Genomic DNA, 12,271 nt, shown 5'->3' on the forward strand with positions numbered 1-12,271 from the left:
GGCTGAGGAGGTTCACGGCAGATTTCAGACCAGAGACGAGCACTAAGCAGTGAGAGTGAGTGAGTGGGCAGAGCACAGAGCTGGGAGGAAAAGAATGAAGAGCCGCGTGAGGATGCAGAGATAATGTGGGGCTCTGATGAGACTGAGAGAGAAGTTTGCTCAGATTTAATCTTTGATAAACTTAGATTGGGTTACCCCTACAACGGATAGACATTACAATCCGTGTAAGAAACCTTAGGAATTCTAAAATTCCTGTGCATAGTCAGAGAAATTTTGGATGTTGAAATGTTTGTTATATGAACTGAGTGTGGGGGCTCAGGCAATCCTTGTTTTCATGATGCTGAGGCAGGCAGGAGGTTTGCAAACTGAAAACCAGCCTGTTGACATAATAAATTCCAGGGCACTCTGGACTACAGTGTAAGATTCTTCAAAGCAAGTAAGCAACCCAGTGCACCCACATCCTTAGCTAGTTACATAAACTGTAATGTTCTTAGTCCCCACACTCACAAAGTACATCACCAGCACAAGGGCAGCTAAGTACCAATCAGTGGGGAAGGATACGAGTCTTTGCTGATTTTCAGGCTTTAGAATAAATCTAGGTAAGAGTTTGCAGCTAGTTAGGGGGGAAATAATTTTGATGATTTGAGAATTTTATACATTTAATCTAATATCATAGCTTATAAAATGATACTAGATTAAAGCAACACTTTTAAAAACAGTTGATACATAATTTACACTTTATTGTTCAAATGTTAAGTGGAGAAATATCTTATGGATTGAAAAAAATACTTTGAGATTTTGCCTATTAATATGTCAGCTAATTAAGTTATTTAATATGGAAAAAGGAGAAAGAAGAAAGAAAGAAGGCTGAGATTTGTTACTTCACTCCACAGGAAAGGGAAGAAAAAAATGTCATTGTTAGTAACTTACTAGTCAGGGTACAAGGTCCTATGGGTACAGATGCCTGGGGAAGCCATGAATTGTTGTTAAACCAAACTAAATGTATCTAAGCTGAGCTCCGAGTCCCAGGAGAATTGGCTTTGTTCCAAGGACACTTGTTAAAGGCATGGTGGAGCCTCTTAAAGCAGAGTGCAGTATGGCTAGATTAGCAATGCAGAACCAGAGCAGCCACACCAAAGCCAAGGAACACCAAAGGAAAGGTGTTCACTAAGGGATTTGGGTCCTAAGAAACTCTGGAAACATTTACATTTCCAAATTAATATCCATCCCTTATTTGTGTTACAGTGCCTTGAGTTACAAAACTGACTAGAGATTTGAATAGCTTCTGTTCTCTCTAGCATTCTGTTCTTGCTAATCACTGTGAACCGACTTATTAAAGGTTCAAGACACTGCTCATAAAAGAGACACTCATCTTGCTGATCTGGTCTAACTTCCCTTCCATCTGATGCACATATTTGAGTGAGCTGATGATAAAGATGATTGGGGGGGGGCTAAGTTTTAATTAAATCATCATCCTGTTTCTTTCCCATAAGCACATTTTATACTTTTATAATGAAAATTCATTATTGTATAATAATCCTCTGAAAACACATGCAAAGTATGTAACAATGATGTTATCAGCTTGTTTGTTTAATAGATTTTGATATAAAAATAGCTCTATAAAAGTACAAACAGGAACCACAGTGTCCATCACTGAACTTATATCATCCAATGACAAAGAAATCCCAAAAGATCCAATCATGTACTATGACTAGACCTCAGTACAGCAAAATAATAATAAACAGCCAACAGAAGGTTCAGGAATTATAAAAGTCATAAATGTTCTTTAATTTATCAGCAGCCTAAAAAGGGAAAATGATTTTTTTGGACCATGTTATATAAAATGTCCTGAAAATTAATTTCAGCATTTCATTCTTAGTATTACCAGAATTTACCTACAGTCATCCTGAGTTAGTCCAGTCAACCAGTGTGATGGAGAAATACAGCTATACAAACCTACATATGGTCCACCGGGTTTGATAACTTTTGTGCTCCGATTACGGGATTCCTCCTCTGCCTGGGTCATCCTTTCCCTCGTCATCTGATAGGAATCATTTGTCGCACACACTGTAATTTTATCTTGTATAAATCCCAGGCAATTGAGCTGGGAGGCTCCAGAGCTGTCAGGCGAGACAGTGACGTTGTTAGATATGACTTTCATTTTCACAAGAGAGGCAAACAAGAAGATTATCCTACAATCAGCAGCTAAAATAAGTTAACAATCCTCAAATAACTGACACTAATTTTTAAATGTGATTACTTAAAATGTTTATGCCCTTAATTTTTTCCCACTTTCTAAGGAGAATGGATAAAATGAGTTCCTAGTTAGAGACCAAACGTTAAAAACTCTCGTTGATTCCTGTTGCAGTGTCCCAGAAAGCACTGCCGTTCTTCTTTAATGTGATAGTCAGCTGTTTTAAACTTTCTGCAATAGACATGACAAACAGCATCTTACATTTTTAGAAAAACAAAACAAAACAAAACATGATGTACATGGTTTAGAAAGGACAAAATGAGACCTTGCCCACAATTCTTTTTATTTCTAATAATATATTAGTAGTGTAGCTAAAATTTGTAAACTCTGTATTTATCACGACTTTGCTTTAAAGTTACATGGAGCAGTTTGAATACCTGAAATCCTAAGAAAATCACTAATTCTAATTTTTAAATATAGTGATTATTTAAAATGGCTGTTTTTATTTTTTTAGAGATCATGGTAAAGTCACAACTAACACTTTAACAGGAAGATACTTTATAGCTTTAATGCCAATTAGAAAATATGGACTAAGAATGGCACTTCTGTTCCTCTGCTTCCAAACTGAATTGGAAACAACTTTTTTATAAACTAAGAAGTAGATAAGATTTTGTGAAGTTTGCTAATAACTTTTTATAAATACTATTCTTAAAACAGTTAATTTGCCTCATAAGTATTACTTAGTAGAACAAAGCCAGGCTAAGGGAAAGACAGAAATGGTCCCTCATTCCAGGAGCCAATTCTCTGATGGGTGAGAAAGGCAGGTAGAAATAGAAGGCAAGAAACAGAATATGGGAAGAACATTCACTTGGACTTTCTAGAGGACGTGATAACTGAGCAGGTCCTAAAGCCAACTAGACAAGAGGGAAGAAGGGTGAGAGTGCTCCACAAAGATAACTGTGCAGGCCAGAGTGAGCAGTGTTCAGTTCAGTGGGAGACTTCCTGCAAGGGCAACTGGACACGGGGCTGAAGACAGAAGGAAAGTGTAGCGTGCAGAGCTTCAGGGCTAGTATGGATTCTGAAGAGACCAAGAGAATGAAAACAGAGAAATAGCTCAGCTGTGTTTGTTGGAGAAAGATCAAGATAGATGGAGAATAGACTCGGAAGAAGGGGAAGGCAGGGGTGAGCATGTGAGACCCGTTAGGCTTTGAACAAGAGCACAGTAGTCAGATTGCAGACAAGGAAGCTGACTCCCAAGATCTGGAGGAGGCAAAATTGATGAGGTTTGACCAGTGATTAGACATGGGAGAGAGGAAGAGGGAGAAAGGCAAAATAAAGATCATGTCCATGGTACTAGCAATAGAGACCCATCTACTGCAGTAACAAATGGGCGGGTTGCAGGATGAGGAGGGCAGCTGTTAGCACAAACAGGAAGAAAGGACTGAGGCTTACCAGGTGCCTCCAAAAAAGCCTGGAAGCATTATGGACTACAGAAGATATGACACAAGGCTTCACAAGCAGAGCGTGGTGAGCAGTATGGGAAAGTGGTCCAGAGGTGAGTTACAAGGCACTCAGAAGAAGCAAGCACTGGTTTTAGGGGCAAGGAAAGGCACTGCCCACTTAAGGAATCACTTATAGTGAAATGAGGGACTGAAGCCAGACTTTGAGTGGAGAAGTGCATCAAACAGAATTGTTTTTGTATCTTACTATTTTTTTTTTTAAATAAGGGAGACTTGAGTATCTTTGAATACTGATAAACCAATCAAAAAGGACCAAGAGGGAGGAGGTCTAACCACTGGAGAGAAAAACTCACTTAATGAAGTGAAAGTGGCATCAGGGAGTTTGTTGTAGCATCACTCTCTCTCTCTTACTAAGGGACACATACATGGTAAGAATAAGCAATGATGATGTATAGATTTTACACACACATTTTACACACACAGTGCTTATCTGTGCGTGCTGCAGGCTCCTCTCCAGATTCTTTACTCGTGCCTTTTAACTTAGTTGAAACTGGGAAGACTCCAGCACGTGTTACAGTTGTGTGCTTTGTTGCTCTTTGGCCTGGATCACTGTTTCCCACTGGTGAGTAGGCATTGCTATGTGTCCTCAACTTTATATTTTCAATAAGCTTGTGTATAAATACATTTAAGGAATCTTTGAACGATAATTTTGACTTGAGATTTCTGTTTTAAAGGTGGAAACAGATAACAAAGGTGACCAGTTAACATCTGCTGAATATCCACTGACTGAGCTTCTACTGTGAGTACAGCCCGGGCTGAGAGCTGGGGCCTTGGAAGACATGGCACTATTATAAGTCAAGACCAGAAACGATGGATCCAGATTACAGGTAATTTACTTACCATACTGATCACTAAAAGGTTTTGTTTTTGTTCTGAGAAAGGGTCTCTCTACATATCCTTGGCTATTCTGTAAGTCACAGAGAACACTTCTTCTGAGTGGTAGGATCAAAGGTGTTTGCCACCATGCCCAGTTGAGAACTAAACATTTTAGTGCTTTTGTTGTCTGGTGGAAAAGGACACTAATGGATTTGCCTGAATTTTCTCACCAATTTTTTTTGTTTGTTTGTTTCTCTTCCCTTGCTGTATCGAACAGTTTTGTATATAATTGTTTAAATTCCTTTGCTAAGTACAATACAAATTAATATATAGTATACATATTGTAAGAATAAAACCGTATTACTTATTTAAGTATGTTTTATATTAAAATTTTTGTGTGTGTGTGCTTGCAGGTGTATGCATGCTGTGGTGTGTGGGTAAGTCAGAGAAATACTTGGAGTCAGTGTCTTTCTTCCACTAGAACTGTCCTGGAGATGAAACTCAAGGGTTTTTAATGTGTACTGACATAACTATTGAGCCAAATATGTATTATATGTTACTATATAACATATGATTATGAAGTAATACAGTTTTGAAGAAAGAAATTTTTAAGATTCCTCAGAGTTCAATTCAATTCCTACAGTATATTCCATGGTACTTTATAAAAAGATATGGGATAGGTGTAAACTGAAATTTAACACTATAAAAACAAGTCTCTCAGGTGATGGTACCATAATCAGACACTGGTATACCTCTGCTGTATAAGGAGCACTGGGTGGACGTTTTGAGGATACAGTGCTCCTTTTGCCCAGCCACAAATTACCACGGTTATGTAACTGTGGATCAGTCACCCGTTAAATAGAGACCCTTAGAGCTGGTTATTCTACAGCCTACTGCAGTGCTTTTCAGGGAACTTGCGGAAATGATAGAAATATCCGTTATCTGTGATGCTCACTGTGGTAAGCACATGTGGATTTTGAGACTGTAAAGTCTTAGTGTGATTATACCATGAAATTTTAAATTTCATGTAACTTTTAACAATTGACTATACATAACCACTTATAGCCAGTAGATATGGAAGTGAATGGAGCACAAAAGGCTGTATAATCTGTAACATACACAGTATATACCAGCTTTCAGGGGAGTTTATTTTAAAGCAACACTAATCTATACTCAGGTAGTTTAAGCTAAGTGGAAATAGCAACTTGGGACTTTCAGGAAGGCAGTTCCTGTTTCGGCTCTCCTGATAGCAGTTCTTACAGATGCAAGCACTACTCAGATGAGCCACAAACATTTGTGGGTGTTAGTACTTTGCCTCAGTGTCAAAGCCTTACACTGTGGGGAACTGGGTATTAAACTTCTACCCAAGGGCTCCCACTTTATCACAAACAACCACAGCAAGCAAGCAAATGGCTCATTGATTCCTGAGTCAAAGTAGGCGAGGGGGTCATGGCACATTGGGAGGTATCTAGTCTTTTGCTTTTCTTTTATTGTCTTTTTTTCCTTACATTTTTATTGCAATTAATGTCTAGTATCTAACAGCCTGTGCAATAAAACTAAAAGAAGTTTTGCTAGGCGGTGGTGGCACATGCTTTTAATCCTTGCAGTTGGGGGGCAGAGGAGGCGGATCCCCAGAGTTCAAGGCCAGCCAGGTGTACAGAATGAGTTCCAGGATGGCCAGAACAACTCAGTCTTGAAAACCAAAACCAACCAACCAACCAAACAAACAAACAAAAACCTCCCTTATAGCAAGTCTTTCTACAGCAGCAGGGGCAGAAAGAAGGCAGTAGGACACATATTTTTCCACCTTACTTTTACACAACACTTTGAGTACTATATAAGACACCTTTTCTTAAATACAATGAATGTTAAAAAAAAAAAACCTTCAAAATTGATTTTAACTTAAAAACTCATTTTGTAGTACTTTTTGAATTCTGTAACTTTTCTGACTATACTCCTGTGACACACACATTTTTCTAGTGTATGACAGGTGGCTAATAAGTTTAAAGAAATGAGCTATGTAGTTAAATTCAATTAACATCAAATGACTAGCTAATAGACATTTTGTTAACTAAGAACGAGCTGTATTTAGCGCATCTGAAGCAGTACTCACCTAGAGAGTGTTTGCTGGATGCAGTCAAAGCTGCCCTGAGGGTTATCTCTCCCCACGTTTGACAAGTAGAAGTTAAAGTTGTGGACTTCACTGAAGGAATCATTTTTGGGAATTTTCATAAGCTAGAAGGTGGGAAAGAGAAAAATACTTCAGAATTATGCAGTTCTGCCTTGCTGGTTGCTCAAGTGGTCCCTGTTACAACCTTTGATACATATGCATTTTTATAGCATGTAAATGGCCAAATAGTTCAAGCAACATGACAAACATGACTATAATAACTAATCACAATTTGTTTCACTTCCACCCATAAGTGTGAGAAATCACTCCTGTTCATATGAGCCCTGCTGAATAGCTTTCTAAATATTATAATGGTCTCTGAGGTATATTCCACAACCTAATCTTTTGTTGTCCTAACATAAACACATTCCATATTTTAATTCTTACTTTTAAAAATAGTACTTTTGAAAAATAACTAGTAACACCAGGCAAGAGTGTAGCTGGGACATATCTTGATGTTTCAATCATGGGAATCATCCCTCATTCATATTTATGCAACAGGGTCAACAAGTCTGTCCCAAGCTAGGCCTTGGGCAATACTCTGACATGGGCAGACATTCTTTTCTATTTGTTTTTGAGACAGGGTCTCAGATGACTAGGCTGGTCTTTAACTCATAAGCTGAGGCAGACCTTGAACTCCTGATCCTCCTGCTTCTATTGCCCAAGTGTTGGGATTATAAACATTTAGCTAGGTGGTTTTCTGGGGCCTAGCTCAAGTTCTTGATTCCCTTCTAGGTGAGAAGAGAATACCTACTAGCAAGTGTTTCTCTTGACACCAAGCTCTGAATCAGATAGACTTCCTGTTTATAGTAGAAGCTCAGAAACTTGTGTCAAGGAATTAGAATCTTCTATCGATTGCTTCTCCTTTCTCAGTACTTAAAGCTTTTCTTCTCTTTGATTTACAAGACCGCCACTGTGTTAAGTGACAGTTAAGAATAAGGATGTACAGGCATGTAAAATATGAACCAACACCTTCTAGTTCCCAAACACACTGGGTCATAGTAACATAGCAGACGAGGGAGAAGGGACACCGTGTTCTGCAATATCCATGCAGCTCATAGGACTGAGCCCTCTCTGTTGTTACAAAGTAGAGGACGCTGCTCTACACACGTGGCACACCCATAGATATGCCAGTGAATGCATCCCTGTGTCATCCCTGCCTGCCTGCGAAGAGGATATGCTGACTCAAGCCGTGTAGAGAGCTCAATAAAGTAGGAAAGTTAGGGCTGCCTGTTCAACTCCCAGAAGAAGGAAGGAAAGCTAAGAATAGATTGATGTCTGCTGTCTGCCAATGGTAGCCATGTAATAAACAACCTTTGAAGAAATAAAAACTTGAAGAAAAAAATGAAGAAGCATGGCAAGTATATCTTCTAAGATCTGCCTAGAGCTCCAAAGGTGGCTGTGTATCAGATAACCCATACAGGTATTATCCAACAATTCCAATAGCATTGGCCTCTTTAGTCCTAATTCCTGAAGAACCAAGTCTCCACATTTATTATTTACTCTATATATGGGGGGGGGGGAGCTATAGTTGCTTTCTAATTCTCTCATATTTCTAAAATGCAGTACCTTTGTGAACTCATCTTAATTTATTATGTTTGTAGATACTTATTGAGCTTACTTATCATTCCTCAGTGGCAAATACACACACACACACACACACACATCATCATCATCATCATCATCTCAATCCTATATTTCTGGGGAGAACAAGAGAAAAGGATGCTAGTACTGAACACAGAAGTATGTTTAAGCTGGTATACTGATACAGTGTTCATTTGTTTCTTTTTCCTGAGAGGAGCAGGGTCTTGCTGACAGACAAAAACCACAGCCTAAAGCCTCTCCTTAAGGCCTGAGAGAGGAAGTGGAAGGTTGGAAAGGTCTGGACCTCTGAATGAAATCCTCCTCAACCATGAGTCCTAACTTCTATTCACTCTCAATTCTAACCCTCTCTCTCAGTTTGCAGAACCTGACTATTAGGGAGACTTTCATAGGGGTTGAAGCCTCATTGCCATGTCAGGATGTGTGTAGCTTAAGGTTTCTCTTTTGTGTATCTCTGATTTGGAAATACAATAATACCACTTTTCTGTTGAGAGTATAGAAGATATGTCCTATTTATTAGGTTTTAGCTTAATATATCTTTTAATTAATTAATTTATTTAGTGTATATGAGCACTCTGTTTTCATGCACAGCAGAAGAGAGAATCAGATTCCATTACAGATGATTGTAAGCCACCATGAAATGGAACAAGGGTTGATTTGGCGACTTTTCTAAGAGGTCCAGGAAGATATTACTGGCATCTAGTGGAAAGTCAGAGATACTGACAGATAAAGTACAGTGCACAGCCTCAGTAACCAAGAACTGCCTAGTCAGAAAAGCCAAAGGGCAATGCAGAAACTTTGGGTTAAAAACAGGTAAGTTGTAGTCTCAAAAGAGAATTCAGAATTCAGATTTCACTGACTTTTATAGAAGAGAAAATTGTCTTTAAAAAAATAAAGTATTTCAAACAAAAAGTCACTTTACTTTGTGCCCTCATTTCAATCTTAGAACTTCTGATGAGAAACTTAGAAAACAGAAAGATAAGCAAGACTATATAAGCCACAGAATATATATTATTGCTTATTCACATTTATTTCCTTTTTTTTCTCTAATTGGAAGTAATAAAACTTAAGGCATTCAGCTACAAGTTTCAAATAGATCATGAGTACTTAAGGACTCTAGTCCCTGACTAGATGAAAAGCTTAAAACACTTAAAATTAAAATTGAGAAGTTCTTCTCTCACCAATGGATTGCAAGATTGCTTCTAAATTAGGACTCAGAACTGATTTCCCATGGTCGTTTGCCCAGTCCTCCAAGTTGATCCTCAGTCCATGCAAACAGTACACACTGCCCCACACCCTGCTGCTTCTTATGTGCCACCAATTTGAGGCAGGTTCTTAAGAAATGGAAAGAAGGTATTCTTTAGTAAACCATGGGACAACACTCCTCTATGCCACAGCAGAATGGTGCATATCTCCAGTTGTACTGAAACTTGAGCTCTCTGTATTGGTCCTGAACTAAAGAAGGACTCAGAGCCCTCCTCCCAAATGTGGCCTTCACTGGGTCCTCCTAGTTTAGCTGTGATGTCCTTTGTCCCCCACCTGCTCTGTCATATATAACCTGCTTTTTCCGTGTCAATTTTCCTGCTTAAGGGCTACAGTGCTAAGCAGACTTGCTAGCTGTAGATCTAAGTGCTACTTTGTAGAGCCATTTCATTCTTGAGGGCATACCTAGATACTTATACAAATAAGGTATGTCTAATTTGTACCTTGAGAATAAAATATTATTTAGAAAGTATTAAACCTGTGATCTCAGTTTCTAATTTAGTGTGAAGGATATAGAAATATGTCATCATGTCCATATAATTGGAAAAGTAGTTATTAATTTTCATTCCAAAACCAAGAAACTAAATATCAAAGTCTTAGGTCCACAATCCACAACCTTCTTCTCTAACTGCAGTCTGTTTTCGATGATAAAAAAAAAACAAAACAAAACAAAAAAAAAAAACTACAAGGAAACTTTCAGACGTTTATAATTAACAAAGGCTCTGTATTCCATGGTATCTAATTCAGATACAGGCTCAGGCATGTGGCAATAAAGAACCATCTGAAAAGTCATTTCAACATTAGTCACAGGCCTGCTATCTTAAGGATCTAGGGCAGAAGCGCAAGCATACACTGCTGAAACTCGTGCACATGCACACTGATATCTGCTTAAAAGTAGTTGGGACCTGAGTGCCATATAGGATCAAAGTATATGCTGGATGAAAAACAAATCTAGTAAGGGTTTTTCATTTATTTAAATGTTTTGCTTTGTGGATATCACAAAAGACTGAAATGGCAGTGCTCTTCTTTAGCAGTAATTATAAGCATTAATACCTAAGTTTTTCTGCTACAGTGACTGAAAAGGCTTTATCAGACATTTATGAGACAGCAGTGACACAGTTTGATATGGAAGTTCTTGGGGTTGTTCAGTTGAACCTCAGGATCAGGGGAGCCCAGATGATTTTTTTTCAAATTCTTCATTTTATAAATTAGAGACAAAGAGGCTCAGTAAGCTGGTCAAGATTATATTCATGTTTAAAATTGCCACCCCTATACTCTCAGATCACTTTCTTGGCTCCATGGCTGTCTGAAACACTCATTACCTTGTAATACTAACATATTATGTTTGTGGTATTTCTTCCCCCTCTAGAATATAAGCTGTGCAAAGACAGACGCCTTTGTGTGCTTGTGAATGTACTGCCAGCATCATGAATGGTGCAGAGCACAAAGTAGTCACTCGATATGTATTTGCTGAATGAGTAAAAATGTTGATTAATGTCTCAGGCAGAACTAGAACTGGTGTTCTGCCTGTATTTCTTTCCACCAGTATTTCCAAAGTATGCTGTAAAGTTTTATTTTAAAATGGGATTCTATCGTCAAGTAAGTTTGGGAAATGCCAGGTTAAACAAAACAACTCTCTTGGCTGTACATCTTTTGAACCAAAGAGTCATTTTCCAATTAGTGTGACCTAAAAGTCTATCTCTTCCATCTCTGCAGAACCTCAGAAAGCAAGCATGTCTCTTAGTATCATCTGACTGGTATACTTAGCACTCAACTCTATGTTGTGTAGACTTTACATTAAGCTCAGATCTAGGTAAAACTTGCTGTAAGCATCTAAGCATTAGAATTCTCTGTTGCTTTCAAGTTCTTCCCAGACTTCTGATGATTCTGATTTCCTAAGAATCTAGAAAATGGTTTAGAGATGCATGCACTATATAGGTCACACAGTCCTGGGGAAGAATGGATAACCCAGAATCAGAATAGAAAATCCTAACCTCAACCTGAAAGCCAAAACACAAATGAGAGCTGCTCTTATGACTGTAGGTCCAACATGATTGGTTTTGGGAAGGAAAAGAAAATGGCCTCAGAACAACCCAGATGTACAAACCAATGCTGGGAGCAGAAGTACAAAGTAGATATCCTTTAATGGCAATAGAAAAAAATTAAATATAGAAACACAAGGGAAATCTAAGGGCAGTGGCTAAGAGTTTCTAATACATGCTAAAACCCTCTGAAAGTTCATGACAGATACTTCTGTTGATGAGAGTGGTGTAAAATATTAAGTGCAACTGGCATAAAGAGAAATACTGAAAGTTATCCAAAAAAGTCATGTCATGTAGCAATTAACATAAATAATGAAGGATGATATAATTCTACTTGTTTCTTTGATTACTTCTTTAACAAGATGTTAAGAGAAAAGCAAAGAGACCAGCCTTCTCTCCTAGTCTTCACATACCTCATGTAGACCCAACATATTTTGGAAGCAATTCAGGGTTAAAAAGTGTAGTAGCGCAATACTGAGCTATGCCTTTGCTGCTTTTGCTGTTTTGGTGGGGTAGAGCTTGACTAGAAAATTGATCTCCTAGCTTGACCTGCTCACCCTTATACTGAGTTCTTTTCAACTTCTCACCACTATAGAGGAAACACTGATTGTAATATTTACAACTGGTATTATTTGGAAAACTACCGTTTCATTCATTTATTCCA

The 12,271-nt window shown here is 38.2% G+C and overlaps 1 protein-coding gene across 2 annotated transcripts in view; it reads right to left on the reverse strand.

Moving 5' to 3' along the window:
• Ell2 (elongation factor for RNA polymerase II 2) overlaps positions 1-12,271 on the reverse strand; it is a 69,079-nt gene that overhangs the window by 22,596 nt on the left and 34,212 nt on the right. The window contains exons 3-4 of one of the 2 annotated variants that reach the window (XM_052159398.1): positions 6,644-6,765; positions 1,957-2,120 (exon numbers count right to left, since the gene is read on the reverse strand). In XM_052159398.1, coding sequence (XP_052015358.1) covers positions 1,957-2,120; positions 6,644-6,765 — 286 coding nt within the window. The remainder of the gene's footprint in view (positions 1-1,956; positions 2,121-6,643; positions 6,766-12,271) is intronic. The other variant, XM_052159399.1, reaches the window with a different exon arrangement.

This window comes from Apodemus sylvaticus, chromosome 16 (assembly GCF_947179515.1).
Source record: "Apodemus sylvaticus chromosome 16, mApoSyl1.1, whole genome shotgun sequence".
NCBI lineage: Eukaryota > Metazoa > Chordata > Mammalia > Rodentia > Muridae > Apodemus > Apodemus sylvaticus.